General features: G+C 45.2%; 1 protein-coding gene across 1 annotated transcript in view; it reads left to right on the top strand.

The window, feature by feature from the left end:
- Positions 1–801: 801 nt before the first annotated feature.
- Positions 802–21164, top strand: part of PTPN9 (protein tyrosine phosphatase non-receptor type 9) — a 29929-nt gene continuing 9566 nt past the window's right edge. Inside the window, exons 1-4 of the mRNA XM_077264072.1 lie at positions 802–1121; positions 4689–4832; positions 10334–10423; positions 10521–10657. Of these exons, the coding sequence (XP_077120187.1) occupies positions 1089–1121; positions 4689–4832; positions 10334–10423; positions 10521–10657 (404 nt within the window). The 5' untranslated portion in view covers positions 802–1088. The remainder of the gene's footprint in view (positions 1122–4688; positions 4833–10333; positions 10424–10520; positions 10658–21164) is intronic.

Here is a 21164-nt window from a genome sequence, read left to right as displayed (position 1 = left end):
AGCGATCTCGCAGCAGGGGCCTGGTTGCTGGTACGTGTCACACATAGCGAGATCAAAACTAGTGACTCAGCAGCGATCTCGCTATGTGAGACGGGGCCTTAAGGCTATGCCAGTCTTAATGAGTCCGAGCCATAATGTTCATACCAAGCGTGGTTCAGTACATCGTCACACCTACTTGTTTTGCGTCTATCTCCGTTCCTTTCTTCATTGATTTACAGCTCTGGCTCTAGATTACTGTCATCAATTTTATTTGTGTAGGTGTGTACTTGTGCTCTGGTGTCTGCCAGCACTATATGTGCTGGCATGTTCTTTTCCTGGCTTGTCTTCAAGGTAGTGACCAGCATGTTACACAGCCTATAGATTATGGAGATGGAGGTAGAAAGATTTCACAGAACCGAATAATGTAATAAACTGTTATCATCCCATAGATCGCAATTTACTAAATATTTCGGTTATTCTGCATGTAGCTCATTCACATGGTCAATATTTGGTCAGTATTTTACCTCAATATTACCTCAAATATTTACCTCAGTATTTGTAAGCCAGAACCAGGAGTGGGTGATAAATACAGAAGTGGTGACGTGTTTCTATTATACTTTTCCTCTGATTGTTCTACTCCTGGTTTTGGTTTACAAATACTGAGGTAAAAAACTCACCAAATACTGTATGTGTGAACATGGCCTAAAAGAGATCCCATTACTGTACAGTGTACACATATGAAGAGGAGGCTATTTGTTTTGGGGCGGTGGTGATGAAGGGGTTACGCATGGAGCTCTTCCTTGTCTTGCAGAGTTAATGGGTGCCACTAGAGGGTGCCTGTGGATCTTTTCTGGATGTCTCACTGTTTTTTATGACTGCTTCCTTTTCTCCCCTCACCCTGTTAAGAAAATGTCCCGTCCATATTAAATCTTGGGCAGGAGCCTTCCTGTAGTGGTTTCTGAAGCAGGGGGGGCAGCCATAGCCCACCCATAGATCCTCTGCTTCGTCTCTGGGCCTCCAGCGTGAAGCTTTGTAGGAGAGGCCTGGCCATTATATAGGCCTCTCAGAAGCCCCAGCCTGTAGTAGGAATTGGAGGGAAGATTGCAGGCATGGCCCAAGCCCTGACACCAGAGGAGGAACAGGTAATTTTCACTGTGTGTATATTCTCTGTTATTGGCTTAGCAGAGCTCAGTTTGTCAGTAAACTGGGTTAAAAAAGGGCAAAACCCCGTCTCTATTAACAGCAAGTATCTGCAAAGCAGTCGTGTAATGTGCAAATGTGTGTTCTGGAGCAGCCGGTTTTCACGTGGAAGAAGGCAAGATATTCTGCGCTTTAGCAATTTTATATATATATATATATATATATATATATATATGTGCTGGGATTTCTGAGCCATTTTAAGATGTAAAAGATGCTTTTTTATTTAAAAAAAAAATTGCTTGTCAATTGTATAGTATATCCAGTCCTAAGCAGACCACATGCACAGGAAGGTTTGCAGAAATTTCCATCCGCCATACTGCTACAGCAAGAAGCAAGCTGCAGGCACAAACTAGATATCCTGCAACAGAAACTCGGGGATGTCTAATTGTGTGGACTACTAGAACCAGGGTCCAGAATTGCATGTTCCTTCCCCCACTGCACTGAGGAGGAGTATAAATGGAGAGGTGGTCAAACATGTGTTGCCTCCATTGCAAGACCATGGGACTGACAGTGACAGCTGGGTTGTCACTTTCAGCTGTCCGTGCCAGCTACACAGCTCTACTGCCAATCCAAGCGAGACCGCTCAGTACACCCATTGTAGTGACTGGTGGGGATCACTGAGGGCCCCCCATAGTATTCAGACTATATCCTGTGGATGGGTGATAAATGCCAGTTGTTGGAAAACCCCTTTAAGGGCTGTCCCACACGTCCAGATAATTCCGGTACCGGAAAAAAACGGTACCGGAGTTATCCGTGTCCGTGTGCCCGTGAGCTCACGTAGGCCATACGTGCGGCACACGTGTGACGCTTGTGTGCCGAGTGGGTACCACACAGAGCGTGTGGTACCCACGCGTGTGGTACACTGCATCGTGCTGAAGCCGCGGTTCATATCTTCTGTGCAGCAGCGTTTGCTGCATAGAAGATATGAATAATAGTGTTTAAAAGAAAGATCTATGTGTCCGCCGCCCCCCCACCCCCTGTGCGCCCCCCCCGCTGTTCTGAAAATACTCACCCGCCTCCCTCGTTGGCTGTCGCTGCTTCCTGGTCTGACCGCGCCTTCTACTGTATGCGGTCACGTGGGGCCGCTCGTTTACAGTCATGAATAGGCGGCTCCACCCCTATGGGAGGTGGAGCCACCTATTCATGACTCTAATCGGCGGCCCCACGTGACCGCATACAGTAGAAGGGGCGGCCAGCACAGAACACTGCGAGGGAGGCGGGTGAGTATTTTCAGAACAGCGGGGGGGCGCACAGGAGGTGGGAGGGCGGCGGACACATAGATCTTTCTTTTAAACACTATTATTCATATCTTCTATGCAGCAAACGCTGCTGCAGAGAAGATATGAATGGCGGCTTCAGCACCATGTGGGGGGGACAGCGCTTACTGTAGCGCTGTCTCCTGCACGCCACACGGACTGCACACGGAGAAGGTCCGTGTGTGGTCCGTGTTTTACACAGACCCGTTGACTTTAATGGGTCCGTGTAATACGTGCGCTCCCACGAACACTGACATGTCTCCGTGTTTGGCACACGGAGACACGGTCCGCAAAAAATCAATGACATCTGCACAGATGCATTGATTTTAATGGGTCTACGTGTGTCAGTGGCTCCGGTACGTGAGGAAACTGTCACCTCACGTACCGGAGCCACTGACGTGTGAAACCGGCCTAATATACAGAATTTTTTTTTCTGTATTAAAGTACTTGCTACGGGCAGCACAATGGTTGGCACTCGGGTCATAAATCTGAATCTATCTGGTAGTAAAATCTTCCTGTACTCAAGTGGGCTTTATCCCAAACTCCAGAAATGTCTTTTGAAATGTGCTCTAAAAAAAAGAGTATTGCAAGATGGAAAAAATGAAATGTGTACTCAACTGGGGGCACGCAGAGACGAGAATGATTATAATCTCTGTACTGCACTCCAGAATATGTAAGCAACCGTAAGTAGTTCTTTATGTTGTAAGCAGAAGTGAAATAATTGTTTTGCCTGATTTTCCACATAATATTTTAGCCAGTCCATACAATAAAAAATCGACTTTTTCCCTGTTTCATTAGGCACATATGTAGCATTAAAAGGCTATGCCATTATCCTATCCCAATATGTAGTAGGTAGAATAGTCATAATATCAGAAAATGATAAAAATTTGATAAAAATCAGACATGTCACCGTGACTTTTTTGTTGTCACACAGTAGTGATGAGCGAGCGTGCTCAGATAAGGTGTTGTGGGAGTATGCTCGTGTGCTAATAGAGGATCCTCGGGGTGCTTGAATACTATGTTCCAGTCCCTGCGGCTGCATGTCTCGTGGCTGTTCAGCAGCCGTAACACATACCGGGATTAGATTGCTTGTTTGTTACGTAATCCCTGCATGTGTTACAGCTGTCGATCAACCGCGAGACATGCAGCTGCAGGGACTGGAACATAGTATTCGAGCACAGCTCCATAGACTATAACAGGTACACGTTCTATCTGTGAAAACCAGTCATCTGTATGAGGTCTTAAAATAAGTGAAAAAATACAAAACCTACACACTGCAAGTCGTTTTATCATTGCTCTGCACATGTACATTATTTTTTAAAGTTTATTGGGCACTTTTTCCAGCGGCTCCAGGCAAAATCCACCTGTAAAAGATGTGTGGATATAACATGAAGCGTTGTCCCAAGCTGTATAGTTGTAATGTCATCGCTGCAGCCTTGTCATCAAAGACCAGTGACAGCAGCGGGTGAATAAAGAGCTTTTTTTCTTTTCCTTTTTTAAACGTGGCAAGTCTATGAATAAATATAAAATTAAAAAGTCATGGCAAACCCCTGTTAGTTTTCAGACTTATTTTTGAAAATATAAAAGCCGAAGTGTGATAGGTTAATATTAAACAAGTTGCAAATGATGTTTTGGAATAAATTTGCAACTTTTCTCATCAATCGCCAAGTTTGAAAAGTGGTCTCCAATGAGATGTAGTTTGTCATATTTATTAAGAAAAAAGTCTGAAAATGGCTCCAGTTTTTACATCTACGTCTGCTGATCGCAGATACAGCATTGATGCCGCAGGCTTAGCACATCGGGGCCTTATATTTGTAGTAAAGTTACAGCAGATTCCTATTACTTTTTCTAACTTGTCTGCCTGTACATAACAATATCTGGTTGACATACTATATATTAGCACGTTCCTGGTAAAACGACTGTGTAAATATTGTTTTTCTCATTTGTGGGTTAATACTGCCTCTTCTGTGCCTCTGCCATCTGTTGTCTGTCAATCTTCAACCATAAAACGTAACGTATCCTACTCTGCTAACATTACTTGGCTCGTCTGGACAAAACATCTTTGTTCTAGTCCTTGCCGTCTAAAATGCCCGCTGACTTGCCACATACCATCAGCCAGTTGTTGTATAAGCGCCACACTGTGTTTCTCACTATTTCTGCGCCATGATTTCCCAGCATTGTGTACTTTGCGCTGTGTCACTCCCTGGCATTCCCAGTCTGGGATATTTTTACATACCCATGCTTTTTTCCCAGGCCACGCAGCGGTTCCTGCAGGAGATGAATTCCTGGACTTCCTTTCACTCAGTGCCCCCTCTCTCCTGGGATGTCGCCGTGAAGTTTCTTATGGCGAGAAAATTTGACGTTGTCCGAGCAATTGAACTGTTCCACTCCTACAGGGTAAGGGATGAGCTGCACAGAATCTATCAATTATATACACCTACTGTAAGTATAGTCATCCCATATGTACATTTCAAGAGGAATGGTAGCGATAATCCTTTTATATAGAAAAGTAGTTGTGTCCAATGCATATTCCGTGTATCTATAAGCTATATAGAAAATGAAACCGAATTAAAATATTGCCGAACTCATCTTCAGCTCCATTCAAATTAAGCTCCGTATTGTGATAATGGCTGCGGTTGGGTACTGCACATCTGCCTACTATTCAAATCAATAGGAGGTGGATGTGCAGTACCCTGCGGCGGCCACTATCAGAAGACGGAGCACCTCCCCAAGTGAGAACTTTGTGGCCGGCGGCCACCACAGGTATCAGCTGATCAGCGGAGGTGCCGGGTGTTGGACACTGACTAATCAGACACTACACTGTGTTCCAAATTATTATGCAAATAATATTTCCTCATATTTTCTCTAAATTACCTATCTGAATTGCAGTCATTGTTATTTTCCAGTCATCTACTATTCTAGTATAATTGCAATGTTTTGGAACAAACTGCCTATGAAAACAGTATCTTTAAAAAAACAAACAAACACTCAAAATGCATGTTCCAAATTATTAGGCTAGGTTCCCATTGCGTTTTAGTGTGAGCGCTAACGGACAGCGTTGCACGGCGAAATTAACGCCGTGCAACGCGTCCGTTAGCGCTCCCATTGCCAGCTATGTTAAAGCGCATTGCTAGCGCGTGTCATTTTCGGCACGCGCTAGCGATGTGCCGTTCTTTTGTAGCGCGCCTCGGACACTGCTTGCAGCGTCCGCGGCGCGCCCGAGGTCCGTTCCCCGCTCTCGCAGATCGGGGATCTGCGCTAGCGGGGACGTTTAACACGACCCCTTAAAAAACATTGCGTTAGCGCAATCCGCTAGGGCTTAGCGCTAAACGGATTGCCCTAACACAATCTGAACCTAGCCTTATGCACAGCAGAATTTAACCTTTTTTTTTTTTTTTTTTTTATTTTGAACAAAAAAATGGTCAATTGTGAAGTTATAAGCATATCCGCTTATTACAAAATGAAATTAAACAGTTTTCAAGTGAAAACTTTATTCTAGGTGATGTTACATTTGCACATAGGACCCCTTGTTCGAAAGAAGCTTCTGATCTCTCTTGTCCATTGAATTTGTCAGTTTTTGGATGGTTTCTGCTTCAATTGTTTTGCATGTGGACAGAATACCCTCCCAGAGCTGTTGCTTAGATGTGAACTGCCTCCCGCCATCATAGACACTCCTTTTGATGATGCTCCAGAGGTTCTCATTGGGGTTGAGGTCAGGGGAAGATGGTGGCCACACCATAAGTTTGTCCTCTTTTATGCCCATAGCAGCCAGAGATGCAGATGTGTTTTTTGCAGCATGAGACGGTGCATTATCATGCATGAAAATTATCTTGCTGCGGAAAGCACGGTTCTTCCTCTTGAACCACGGCAGGAAGTGTTGTTTTAGAAACTCCACATTATGGAGTTCATCTTACCCCTTCAGGGATCATAAAGGGGCCGACAATCTCTCTCCCCATGATTCCAGCCCAAAACATTACTCCACCTCCTCCTTGTTGGCGCCTTAGCCGTGTTTTCATGGGGTGTCCATCAACCAGCCATCCTCCACTCCATCCATCTGGACCATCGAGCGTTCCACGGCACTCATCGGTGAACAAAACCGTTTGGAAGTCAGTCTTCATGTATCGTTTGGCCCACTGGAGCCGTTTCTGCTTGTGTGCAGTGGATAGAGGTGGTCGACAGGATGGCTTACGCACAGCTGCAAACCTCTGAAGGACCCTGCATCTTGTTGTTCTGGGGACGTTGGAGGCACCAGCAGCTTCAAAAACTTGTCTGCTGCTATGACCAGGCATTTTTGCAGCTGCTCTTTTAACCTTACGCAATTGCCTGTTGGAAAGAGTCCTCAATTTTTCCTTATCAGCACACACACGTGTGTGCTGGGAATCAGCTACATACTTCTTGATTGTGCGATGATCACGATGAAGTGTCTTGGCAATGTTGATTGTAGTCATGCCTTGACCTAAATACTCCACAATTTGTTGCTTCTCAGCAGCTGACACATCCTTTTTCTTTCCCATTTTGGCAAAAAATGTAGGCTGCTTACAAATGTGGAACAGCCTTCTTAAGTAGTCTTGCCTTTATTTGGACACACCTGCCAAACGAATTTTCACAGGTATCTGCAATTGCTTTCAGTGATATAAAGAGCCCTGACACACATCACCATCAATGAGTTTAAATGACAAACAAAAAAATTCTAACCTTATCACTCCTAAACTCTTTGTGCATAATAATTTGGAACACAGTGTAGTGACCTATCCTAAGGATAGGAACATAAAAAAAAAAAGGAAACTGATAGGTGTATAAACGTCACCAGAGCCCATAGGGAATGAAATAACACTTAGGCTATGTGCACACGTTCAGGTTTTTTCGCGTTTTTTTGCGATAAAAACGCTATAAAAACTCATTGAAAACGCATACATTATGCATCCTATCATTTAGAATGCATTCTGCATGTTTTGTGCACATGGTGCGTTTTTTTCCGCGAAAAAAACGCATCGCGGTAAAAAAAGCCGCATGTTCATTAATTTTGCGGATTTTCCGCGTTTTTCCCGCAATTTTATGCATTTGGAAAAAAACGCACAAAAAATGCGTCAAAAGCGCATGAAAAAAACGCATGCGGATTTCTGGCAGAAATGTCCGGTTTTTGTCAGGAAATTTTCTGCAAGAAATCCTGACATGTGCACATACCCTTAAGGGTAGGTCATCAGTGTAAAAGTAGTGACCAATTTCTTTAAGGTCTCACGGTGAGTATTTGGTTAATTTTTGACGTTGCATATATTTTCTCCAGAATGGATGGGATTTACAGAAATTTCCTGCCCACTGTGCGCTTTTTTTTTTTTTTTAATGCAATGTAAACTAACCTGCAATGCATTTTTGAAATCTGCAACATGTCAACTCCTCTTGGAGCAAATTTGCATTTTATTTGTGGATTTTCCCCATAGACTTGAATTAGATGAGGAAAATCTGCATGTGAAAAAATGCATATGCTTATTTTAATGCATTTCAGCAGCGAAAAATCACTGAAAAAATGGTTGTTACTCGCATATGACTTCATCAATACAGTTTCATCAAAGCTAAGTAATAGGATGTATCCAAAACAAAAGTTTTATTGAATATATGACATCCCAAAAGGAGACAAACACCTCAGCTTATAGCAACGTGTTCCAGCTCATTTCTTGATAATATATAGAAAAATTACAATATGCATTATTGGTGGTATACAAAATCAACCAGATAAATGCACCATATGGCACCAGATAACTACGTAACCATATACCACCCATGCATGGACACAAGGATAACTGCCAAACTTAAAATAGGAAGAGAGAACCACAACGCAGTCATAGAATCCAAAACTTAGTAGTACTTTATTCATTTATAAACACAGATAAAACACCAGACAGATAATGTTCAGCAGGGCTGAAGGAAGGTATCCTAACCGAAACCCGCGTCGGGGTGGACCGGGGTACTACCATCAGGTGATGTGCATTGGTTTATACTTATTTACAGATATACAGCCACCATCCTGCTTTCTGTTTGGGTGACAATGTTGGTGTCATTGATTGTATTACTACTAACTGGTGATTTGTTTTATTGCTAACTACTGTAAGCTGCACTTTATAATTCACCTATTTACCTATGATTCTGTAGTTGGGGACTGCCGTACCTTGAGCTTCTACATGTTGTTGATGGCATCCACTGTCATCTTTTAGCCCTGCTGAACATTATCTGTCTGGTGTTTTATCTGTGTTTATAAATTAATAAAGTACTACTAAGTTTTGGATTCTATGACTGCGTTGTGGTTCTCTCTTCCTATTTTTCTTGATAATGTGTGCAAACTGTAAAGTGCTGCGGAATATGTTAGCGCTATATAAAAATAAAGATTAATATTATTTCTTTGGTTTTGTTTTAGTTTTTTGTACTTCGTACGTGCAGGGGTGTGGTTCACACTTTTTGGGCTATGCATCTTGTCTATACAGGTGCAAAACAGTAAGGTGTTGGGTACTGCTCTTCCCCCGTCTATTTTGAGGTTTGCTGGCACGTAGGGAGGTGAACTACAAGAGTTAGGGTCCATCCTGATCGGGTACACCTTGTCGCGTGGGATGGATTTTGCGCTCTTTTGATCAAAATAGTGTTAACGAAGTACTGATTCATTGACACGTACTATTTATTCATTTACTTGCTGCAGGGTATTTGCTCATTTTGTTTTTATCCTTGGTTTTGCTAATTTAAAACATGACATACCAAAATGAGACACAAACTGCAGGTGAAAAAATGCAATCAAAACACATGTACAAATAGTGCAAGCAACCAAATTTAGCTAATTGGTGTAGAGATGCTTCAGAAAACCTGCAACATTAAACACGCACTAAATACTTATTGTGTAAACTCAGCCCTAAGAGGCAGAGGCAAAGTACCAGACACCAAGACTGATTCAACAAGATGGACGTTTTATATGCCAGTCATAATGAAAAATGCACTGCTGTGTGGGTGCCCAATTCATGCACCCCTAAAGAACTTGGTGCATCGTTCAGCTGAATTTGTCGACATCAACCCTCCCTGCTAAACTCAGTTCACTTTTCAAAAAGTGGATAGAGCTGGCCTAAAAATGGCTAGTCACAAAACGTTTTTGACATTTCAAGCAGTGTTATGGCGGGACATTGGCCAAAACTGCTTTATAAGTTTCAGCCCAAGTTTGGTGATGTTCCTAGAAGAAAGCAGCCATGTGTTGTTTTTTTTTTTTGTTTTTGTTTTTTTAAATCCTCGACTGTCTCTTTAAAAGTCACCTAGTTGTTCGCTCTATGTTTCCATTTCTTGACAGCAAGCATTGATCAAGACATATCAGGACTGAATAGCATTATTATCATTGGACAGTGTTTCTCATCTCCGGTCCTCAAGCCCCCCAACAGGTCATGGTTTGAGGATATCCTGTAGAGAGACCTGTGGCTATTTCTGATGCCTTGTTAATAATTCCATTACATGTGCAACACTAAGGAAACCCTGAAAATATGACCATGTTTGGGGGCCGCGAGGACTGGAGAAACGCTGGCGTAGAAGGAATGACATGAGTATTTTGATTGCTCCTTGAACATTGGTATCAGCGGAGATCACGGCCTCCTAATATTGGCTCACAGCACCATGGTTGCTGGTTTTCACATTTACTTTGCTGCTAGGTATCACTCCTAGAATACTTCTGTCATCATTGGGCAGAAAAGTATTCACATCGACATTACTTTGCTGCTAAAATCTAGTCCTGTTTTGTTGTCTTAAAAATAAATCCCACAAATGACGTTAAATCACTATGGGCATCTGTATATCTCACCGAGCACGCAGACACACAGCCACAGCATTATTCATATCAATGGTTGTAAAGTGCATTCTTTTCTATATTTCTATGCCAGGAAACACGTCAGAGAGAAGGGATCGTCAGACTAAACCCTTTGCAGGAACCATTGCTGTCTGAATTGCTAAGTGGCAAGTTTACTGTGCTGGTGAGAATTTCTTTTCATAGGTTGTGATATATGTGTGTGAAAAAGTATTACAAAAGGTTAAGGTCTGTATTATCATGACCCTTTTATCTCCTAATAGAGTGTACGAGCACCTACTGGAGCCTCCATAGCCATCTTTACTGCAAAACTTCACCACCCTGCAAGAAAGAACAGTAGAGAGGTGCAGCACACGGTACTCCAGGCTCTCTTCTACCTGCTGGACCGTACAGTGGAGAGGTGAGAGGAGTACGGGAACCATGATGTCAGCAGCTAGTACATTGGTTCTACTCCACACACATCAAAAACTGCAGACGTGTGGAAGGCGTAAAATACAACTTTAGAGTACATGTCTTATGATAGGAGCATATGTAGTCAGAGGCAGGAGGCCTTCAGTGCTGGGGTTCTGCAGTCTGGCTAAAGGAGGCGACCGACTCCAGAAGGTCATTGTGCCTTCTTAACCTGGAATATGGATGGAGGTATATTAGGTTAATGAATTAGAATGCCATGGCCACGGTCACATAAGATACAGTTCAAGAGAAGAGGAATTTTCAAAACCCAATTCACATGCTGGGATAAAATTCTGTACTTATTTCAGGAACGTCAAGTCAGTATTTTCCTGTATTCTGCTGCAAATTGCCCACAGAAATGCCATGGATTTCAACCACTGTGTTGAAATGTGCATGTAAATCCCAAGGGCTCTTTTCCAGGTTATTTAGCTTAAAAAGCTTCATACAATTTCCATACAATTTAATGTTACAGAAGATGCATGAATTTACTAAAGAAAAAGCTATGTAGCCCATGCATTTCTCTTTCTCCTGTACTACAATGTCTACAGTGTGTAGGACCGTAAAAATTATATTATGTGAACATTATAGATATAAAGAGCTTTTCTGGGCCTTAAAGCACCACTCCAGCAGGTTCTTTTTTTTTTTTAATTATCCTTTTGTAAGGGACCAGGTTTGTAAGTGTAATGCATGTAGTAACATACTCACCGGTAGCCGTCTTCATCTGCTTTTGACCCCACTCTGTGACCTGTCAAAATCACATAGTGTAAAGCAGGTCATTTTTTGAAATCTTCTCAATGCACGTCTTTGAGAATTCAGAATGTGGCTCTATAACCTCATTCTGAGTCTGAGAGACTTATATTGAGAATAATGACTTCCAGAATACACTGATCAGGTGGGTTTCAAAAGCAACAGGAACGGGGTTTAATACAGATGAAGACTGCGATCGGTGAGTATGTAACTACTGTACATGCATTACACTTATCTAGTAAAAACAATTTGGTGGAGTGGCCCTTTAAATATCGATGGCCTGAATGAGACTTGGTTGTAATACCAAGCACTGCTGGCCATAATCATGGGTTGCCGTGCTAGTAAGCATCTCTTGGAAGTTCGTATTCTCTGCAAAATATCCAGTGACATCTTGCATATTTTTTTACTAATTGTTTGTTAGTCTGCAGCATTTTCTGTATGATTCTAAAACAAATAAATCTTGAACAAATACTTTAGAGAACACAGGGGTTACTCTCCAGGTGATCAGTTCCATCTTCAGCTGGCAGCCCACTGAAGCCCCACAACCTACTGCCGGGAGGCTTCTGCTGCAGACAGTTGTCTTACAGCCAGACACAAACCAGTGAGAAGGAGCAGAACATGACTCTGCTCCCAAGAAACAAAAACAAGATTTCTTCATAGATTTTTCCTTTTTTATTGTAATGAAAAGGAGGAGGTTAAATAAGGAAGTGCTGGGATATTTGTTAATTTATTCATGCATTTTTTTTTTTTTTTTTTTAAATTCGTTTATTAGTTCAGAATAAACAAACATTACACACATTTGCAATTATCGTCATTAATTATACCGTAAAGTACAAATAGTTGCAAAACATCATCATATTAAGGCTACTTTCACACACAGCATATTTGCTGCGTATTTTTACGCGCGCGTATTTTGCTGCTGCTTTACCTGCGTTTTTTTACGCAGGCAAAAAACGCAGCTGCTTTCACACACAGCGTTTTTTGCTGCGTTTTTTGCAGCTGCGTTTTTTTCAGCATTGTGTACTGAAAATAAAGTTTGTTTGAAAAAAAAAAAAAAGGGGAAAAAAAAAAGAGTCATTGAGGTCATTTCCTGTCTTTATGACTCAGAATACAATACACACTGGAGTTAACATCATGTCGATTCTGCCAGCTGCAATGGCCTTGAGCCAAAGACGCCTCAGCAAGCGGAACAGACATCAGCTGGGGTTTACTAACCCCACTGTCACTAACCCCAGGTTACTAGGGCAGGCGTCAGTCAGACGCCCCCCCTCGTAACCCTGTACGGTAAGGCCATGTTCACACGCTGCGGTTTTTACCGCGGAACCGCCGCGATTTTGATGCTGCGGGTCCGCAGCAGTTTCCATAGCGTTTAAATTAACATGTAAACCCTATGGAAACCGCAAACCGCAGTGCACATGCTGCGGGAAAAACCGCGCAGAAACGCAGCGGTTTACAACCCGCAGCATGTCACTTCTTTGTGCAGAATCGCTGCGATTCTGCACCCATAGGAATGCATTGAACCGCTTACTTCCCGCATGGGGCTGTGCCCACGTTGCGGGAAGTAAGCGGATAATGTGCGGGTGGTACCCGGGGTGGAGGAGAGGAGACTCTCCTCCAGGCCCTGGGAACCATAAAATAGTGTAAAAAAAAGAATTAAAATAAAAAATGATGCTATACTCACCTCTCAGCGCTGCCCGCGGCCGTCCGGTCTCAGTTGCTGTGCCGAACAGGACCTGTGGTGACGTCGCGGTCACATGACCGTGATGACGCCGCGGTCACATGACCGTGACGTCACGAAGGTCCTTGTCGGCACAGCCGCTTGCAGCGCCGGGGAGATCGCGACGTCAGAGGGTGAGTATAACCAATTTTTATTATTTTTTACATTACTATTGATGCTGCATATTGCTGCATATGCAGCATCAATAGTACAGCAGTAATCACGCAGCGGAAACCGCGGAACAAACCGCGATAAATCTGCAGGGATAACCACAGCGGTTTTGCCCTGCAGATTTTCAATTCCGCTGCGGGATTAACCCGCAGAGGAACCCGCAGCGTGTGAACATGGCCTAAGGGTATGTTCACACGATCCTGATTTCAATCCTTTTTTTTCAGGACAAAAAACGCAGCTCTTGGCAGAAAACGCAGGTGCGTTTTTGATGCGTTTTTGATGCGGTTTTTAGTGCGGTTTTTTATGCAGTTTTCTCTGCAGATTGTCTGTGTTTGACACAAATAAAGCTTTAACTGCAGTGGGGGAAAAAAAAAAAGAAATGATGTCATTTCCTTGTCCAACCCTTTTCTTCTTCCATCCTCCATTTTGGGACTAAACACCAAAATGAGTGGACGTGTTTTGAATGACAGCGCTCCGCAGAGTGCTGAGCGTAGGCCAGATCACAGCCCGCGGATCCAGCTCTATCCAGCTATTTAAGTCTACGTTCACATTTGCGGTCTGCGCCGCAGCGTCGGGCGCCGCATGCGTCATGCGCCCCTATATTTATCATGGGGGCGCATGGACATGCGTCGCACTTGCGTTTTGCGCCGCATGCGTCACTGCAGCGCACGCATCCGGCCGCAGAGGACGCAGCAAGTTGCATTTTTGCTGAGTCCAAAATCAATCAAAAAAAGGACGCATGCGGCGCACAACGCAAATGTGAACATAGCCTAAGTGCCACGTATTTCTTTGCCACGTATCACGTATTTCAGTGCCACGTATTTCAGTGCCACATATTTCAGTGCCACGTATTTCAGTGCCACGTATTTCAGTGCCACGTGCCACGTATTTCAGTGCCACGTGCCACGTATTTCAGTGCCACGTATTTAAGTGCCACGTGCCACGTATTTATGTGCCACGTATCACGTATTTCAGTGCCACGTGCCACGTATTTCAGTGCCACGTATCACGTATTTCAGTGCCACGTATCAAAGTGCCACGTATCAAAGTGCCACGTGCCACATATTTCAGTGCCACGTATCAAAGTGCCACGTGCCACATATTTCAGTGCCACGTATTTAAGTGACACGTGCCACGTATCAAAGTGCCACGTGCCACATATTTCAGTGCCACGTGCCACGTATCAAGGAGCCACGTGCCACGTATCAAAGTGCCACGTGCCACATATTTCAGTGCCACGTGCCACGTATCAAAGTGCCACGTGCCACATATTTCAGTGCCACGTATCAAAGTGCCACGCATCAAAGTGCCACGTGCCACATATTTCAGTGCCACGTATTTAAGAGACACGTGCCACGAATCAAAGTGCCACGTGCCACATATTTCAGTGCCACGTATTTAAGTGACACGTGCCACGTATCAAAGTGCCACGTATCACGTATTTCAGTGCCACGTATTTAAGTGCCACGTGTCACGTATTTAATTGCCACATATTTAAGTGCCACGTATCAAGATTTTCCATGGAGAACAGACACATCCAGAGATATGTCTGCTCTCCACGGCTGCAGCAACACACTGACAGGAGCCATAGTTCCTGTCGGTGTGTCACTGCGCATGCGCGAGCGAGTTTACCGGCGGTCATTGACCCCGGCACTCTCGCTTAACGGCAGTGCTGCGTGGGAAAGTTCAACGCAGCTGTACTGCCGTTAACCGAGACGCCGGAGCCATTGAACTCCGGAACAGTACGCGATACACTGCTAGGAGCTTCGCTCCTGGCAGTGTATCGCCGGAGAGCAGCCGATCGGCGTGGGACACTCGTTTTATGGATTCTGCGGACAGGGAGTATGGATTTGGTTTATTATTTTTGGATTTTTTCCTGGAGGATCGAGGGCTTCGCCTACAAGTGTGCTGTTGGTGAGTATATACTCTGTGTTATATGTTGTATGTACTGTGTGTCATGTATGTGTATTGTGTGTAGGTGTTTTGTGTAACTTTACAATTGTGCTAAGTCGCCGGACACAGGGACAACTCTCCCATCCTAATACCGGATGGGAGTAGTAGTCCCATACGGCGACTTAGCACAATGGTGGCACTAGCGTCGCATGGGGACACACTACACACACACACACACACACACACACACACACACGGACTCCATGCTGCTTCACTGGGGGGCGGGGGCTTCCCTCTTCCTGTCCGACGTCACGTCCGGTCCTGGGTGTCAACCCCTCCGTACAAAGACGCCGACACCCAGGACAAAGGCGCTGTGTGTGGAAGGTAATATGGGGCCCTAGGGGGATACGCAGACACGCCGCTGCGTAAAGAATTGACATGTCAATTCTTTTTACGCCGGCGTGTTTGCAGACAAAAGCGCCGCGTTTTTTTGCGGTGTGTCTGAACGGCAAAGTGAATTTCTCATTCACTTTGCCGGCAGACGAAAATGACATTGCGCATTTTTGAAAAGCGCCCGCAAAATAGCGCTCAAAAATGCGCTATGTCTGAAAGTAGCCAAGTTACAAAGGTGATGGAATGTACATGGTAAATCATTCATGCATTTTTAATATTTAGTGTTTGTCATTAAAATATTAATATATTAAACGATGTCCTGTCATGAAATTACCTTTAACAGGTCTAAATGTGTAATTCTAATAAAAAAAACCACTAAGTATACAAATACACGCGTGGTCAAAATTGTTGGTACCCTTCATTTAATGTCAGAAAAACCCACAATGGTCAGATAAATAACTTGAATCTGACAAAAGTAATAATAAATAAAAAAAAATCTATGAAAATGAAAGACAGACATTGCTTTTCAACCATGCTTCCACAGAATTAAAAAAACAAACAAACAAAAAAAACGCATGAAATAGGCCTGGACAGAAATGATGGTACCCTTAACTTAATATTTTGTTGCACAACCTTTTGAGGCAATCACTGCAATCAAACGATTCCTGTAACTGTCAATGAGACTTCTGCACCTCTCGACAGGTATTTTGTCCCACTGCTCAAGAGCAAACCACTCCAGTTGTCTCATGTTTGAAGGTTGCCTTTTCCAGACGGCATGTTTCAGCTCTTTCCAAAGATGCTCAATAGGATTAAGGTCAGGGCTCACAGAAGGCCACTTCATAATAGTCCAGTGTTTTCCTCTTAGCCATTCTTGGGTGTTTTTAGCAGTGTGTTTTGGGTCATTATCCTGTTGCAAGACCCATGACCTGCGACTGACAAGATTTCTGACACTGGGCAGCACATTGCTCTCTAGCATCCCTTGATAGTCTTGAGATTTCATTGTACCCTGCACAGATTCTAGACACCCTGTGCCAGATGCCGCAAAGCAGCCCCAGAACATAACATAGCCTCCTCCATGTTTCATAGTAGGGACAGTGTTCTTTTCTTGATATGCTTCATTTTTCCATCTGTGAACATAGAGCTGATGTGCCTTGCCAAAAAGTTCCATTGTTGTCTCATCTGTCCATAGGACATTCTCCCAGAAGCTTTGTGACTTGTCAACATATAATTTGGCAAGTTCCAGTCTGGCTTTTTTATGTTTTTTTTTTTTTTTTCAACAATGTTGTCCTCCTTGGTTGTCTCCTATGAAGTCCACTATGGCTCATACAACAACAGATGGTGCGATCTGACAATGATGTTCCTTGAATTTGAAGTTCACCTTTAATCAGTTTTCCTGGGCTCTTTTGTTACCATTCGTATTATCCGTCTCTTTGATTTGTCATCAATTTTCCTCCTACGGCCACGTCCAGGGAGGTTGACTATAGTCCCATGGATCTTAAATTTCTGAATAATGTGTGCAACTGTAGTCACAGGAACATCGAGCTGCTTGGAGATGGTCTTATAACTTTGACCTTTAATTGTTTGTCTATCATTTTCTTTCTAATCTCCTGAGACAACTCTTTCCTTCGCTTCCTCTTCCTTCCATCTTGAGTTTCATACACACCATTTCTCCTATGCTTCATTGGGGGACACAGGACCATGGGTGTTATGCTGCTTGCCACTAGGAGAACACTAAGTAAACACAAAGAATTATCTCCTCCTCTGCAGTATACACCCCTTGACTGGCCAGTAACGACCCAGTTCTTGCTTAGTGTCTGCAGGAGGCACTTGGGTCTGTTCTCAGACTCCGTTTTTTATTTTATTTTTATTTTTCTGTAATTTTTTTTATTTTTAATTAACGGAGTGAAGGGGGCGACAGATTCCTTTCAGGGTCCGCTCTCCCCCGAACCATCAACAGGCGAGCACGGCGAGTATACCTCCCCTTACCTCTCCTGCGACGTTTGGGGCACACCTAATCTACGCTAGGGCGACGGTTCCTATACGGTCCTGATCCCCCCCCTGTAAGATGGCGAGCACATAGAGTATACCTCTTATGTGCATCTCCCAGGCTCCACCGCACTCAAGCCCTCACCTTGGCATCTTGTAGTCCCCACAGTACCCGTAAGCCCCCTGCGGCAGGCACATCCGTAAGTCCCCTGCGGCAGGCACAGCTGTAAGTCCCCTGCGGCAAGCACATATTAGGACGCTCTCCATCTCCCGGCATAAGGAGGATCGATTGAGCTGGAGGTGGCTCCTCGGTGAGTACTACTCTTCCTCATGCTGCCGACGGTGCGGTCAGGGTCCCTGGGGAGAGGTACCGCTGGCTAGATCACTAATTTAGTCCCCGGCTTCTTCAGCCGGACTAGGCTGCAATGCAGGGAAATACAGCCGAAAACGCTATTTCCCTCTCTTCCTCCCTGGGGACACCAGCTCAGGACCGTGGGTATGCTGCTTCACTCCATAGGGAAAAGCTTAACCCCTTCTCTGCACCCATAGCCCTGCTATTAGCAGCTTACTGGAGAATAGACATACACTATGTCTCAATCTAAGGAGGCAAAAAGGGGCAATAAAAAGCACACTGTGTTTTTTACTTCATGTGCCACTTGCAATTCTGTATTACCACGTGCCGCAATACGCCTCTGTGCCAGAACTGTGACCCAGTCTGTGCGCAGCTGCCTTCTGCCTCCACCTCCAATGTCTCCACCGACCCCGTTGAGCCTAACCCTCCTGAGTGGGCCGCGTCCTTGTCACTCTCTATCGATTCCTTGGTCAAGGCATTGGACTCTTTCCGAGGGTCCTCCTTAAGCCAGAACTTGCCTCCGTCGGCTGCGACGGAATCTGGCGCCGGTGCGGGGCCGTCTGACCACAGGGGGCGTACCGTACTACGGGAATCTCGGGGTGCTAGGAAAAGAACCCTTCCCTCATCTCCCGTCCATGCTCGAGCAACAGTATCTGTGAGCTCATCTTCTCGCTCCCCCTCCCCCTAGGGTCGCAGTGTACATGACTCAGAATACGAGTCGGAGGAATCTTTAACCCAAGACTCCTCTATCAGTCAGGAGACACTTGACTCCCTTATTGAGGCAGTCAACAAAACACTAATGGTGGACGAGGAATCGGTATCCACTCAGGAACACGTTGTGTCTTTTAAAAAGACTAAACGGGTTCAAAAGATATTTGCTAATCACTCTGAGTTTCAGGACATTGTCTAAAAGCACAGGGAACACCCGGAGAAGCGATTTACGGCTCAAAAAGCCACGGAAGCTAAATATCCTTTCTCCAAGGATCTGATGAAGTAGTTGCTTCTCTCTCCTTCTGTGGATCCTGCCGTATCGCGACTCGCATCCAAAACAGTCTTATCTCTGTCTGACGGCTCATCAGTCAAAAATCCTTCTGCCCGTCAAATTGACTACCTAGCTCGCTCAGTCTTTGAGGCCTCATGAGCAGCTCTCCTTCCATCCTTTGCCGCTACCTGGGTGGCTAAGGCAATGGTTGCCTGGGCAGAGTTGTTAACCTCTACCGTCCACGACAGTAATCTTCCCCCAGAGGCGGCCAGACTAGCTAACTAGATAGCTCAGGCTGGAGATTTCGTAGTTAACGCTTCCATAGATGCGGCTAATTGCGCTGCGCAAGCGGCTGCAAACACAGTCTCCATCAGGAGGGCCTTATGGCTTCTAAAAAGTCACTGACTTCTTTACCTTACCAAGCGGGTCATTTATTTGGGGAGAAACTAGACCAAATCAATTCTGACGCTACCAGAGGGAAGAGTAAATTTCTTCCCCAGCAAAAACCTGCCGGGCCTTTTCGGAATCAACAGCAGTTTCGATTTCGGTCCTTTCGGAACAACTCCAGTTGTCTTCCTCCTCCCCTGGTTCGGGACGGCGGGAAAACCGAAATACCCAGGTCTCATACAGACCAAACCATTCCTGGAAACCCAGACCGAGACCTTCTGGCCTTAAGGCATCCGCATCCCTTAAACCTTCTACACAATGACTCGTTGACGTGTCTGGCAGACACCGACAAAGTAGGCGGACGCCTTCTTTCGTTCCGTCAAAATTGGCTCTCGGTCTTTCACGAGGAGTGGGTCAGAGAGCTTGTGTCTTCCGAATACAAAATTGAGTTTTCTTCCATCCCCCCCCCCCCTCCGCGCTTCTTCCAGTCTTCTCCCCTCAAAGCAAGGGTGTCACATCATCTTCAGGCCATACAGGCGCTTCAAAGGGACGGTGTCATCGTTCCGGTCCCTCGAGACCAAAGGTTCAAGGGGTTTTACTCCAACCTATTCGTGGTCCCAAAGAAGGACGGGACCCTACGGCCCATACTGGACCTCAAACTGCTAAACAAGTTCGTACGGGTCCGACACTTCAGGATGGACTTGCTCCGTTCCGTTGTCGCGTCCCTGGAAAAAGGAGAGTTCCTCGCATCCATAGACATCAAGGATGCTTATCTACATATTCCAATTTGTCCCTCTCATCAGCAGTTCCTGCGCTTCGCAGTCCAAGAAGAACACTTCCAGTTTGTGGCCTTGACCTTCGGACTCGCCACTGCCCCCAGAGTCTTCACGAAGGTCATGGCGGCTGTCATGGCCATTCTTCACGCTCGGGGAGTGGTAGTTTTTCCGTATCTGGACGACCTTTTAATCAAGGGTCCGTCCCATTCTGCCTGCGAGGATTCTGTAAGTATCACCGTGGATTCTCTTTCTCGCCTGGGTTGGAAAATCAACTTCGAGAAATCATCTCCAGTGCCAGCTCAGCAAATCTGCTTCCTGGGCATGATTTGGAATCTTCCCGCGGGTTAGTCATTCTCCCTCCAGAGAAGGTCTTGTCCTTACAACAGGGAGCGCGCAGGCTCTCCCGCCCAGTCCCTCACTCCATTCGCTTTGTGATGCGCATCCTCGGGAAAATGGTTGCGGCGATGGAAGCAGTTCCGTTTGCGCAGTTCCATCTCCGTCCCCTGCAACAGGCAATGCTGTTAGTCTGGGACAGGAGTCCGTTTTCCCTCGACCGACGTTTTCGTCTGTCCCCACAGGTCAGACAGACCCTCAGGCGGTGGACGCTTCAGTCTTCCCTTTCTCCCAGTGCGCTGGTTAGTGGTGACCACCGATGCCAGCCTTTTGGGCTGGGGCGCAGTTTTCAATCACCACACGGCACAAGGTCATTGGTCCATGAGAGAGTCGCGTCTTCCAATCAATATCTTGGAAATTCGAGCGATCACACTTGCCTTACGCAACTTTCACCATCTTCTCGCAGGCCATCCCATCAGAATCAAATCCGACAACGCCACAGCCGTGGCGTATATCAACCGGTAAGGGGGAACCCGCAGCAGGAAAGCCATGCTCGAAGTCTCCCACATCCTGCGCTGGGCCGAGACCAATCACTCGCTCATCTCGGCGATCCACATACCGGGTGTGGAGAATTTGGAAGCGGACTTCTTCAGTCGCCAAGTTCTTGCCTTGGGCGAGTGGTCCCTCCATCCGGACGTCTTCCAGCAGATTTGTCTTCGC

The sequence above is a fragment of the Ranitomeya variabilis genome, chromosome 5 (genome assembly GCF_051348905.1).
Source record: "Ranitomeya variabilis isolate aRanVar5 chromosome 5, aRanVar5.hap1, whole genome shotgun sequence".
Lineage (NCBI taxonomy): Eukaryota > Metazoa > Chordata > Amphibia > Anura > Dendrobatidae > Ranitomeya > Ranitomeya variabilis.
Note: the sequence above shows the minus strand (reverse complement) of the source record. Positions and strands in the feature narration are given on the sequence as shown.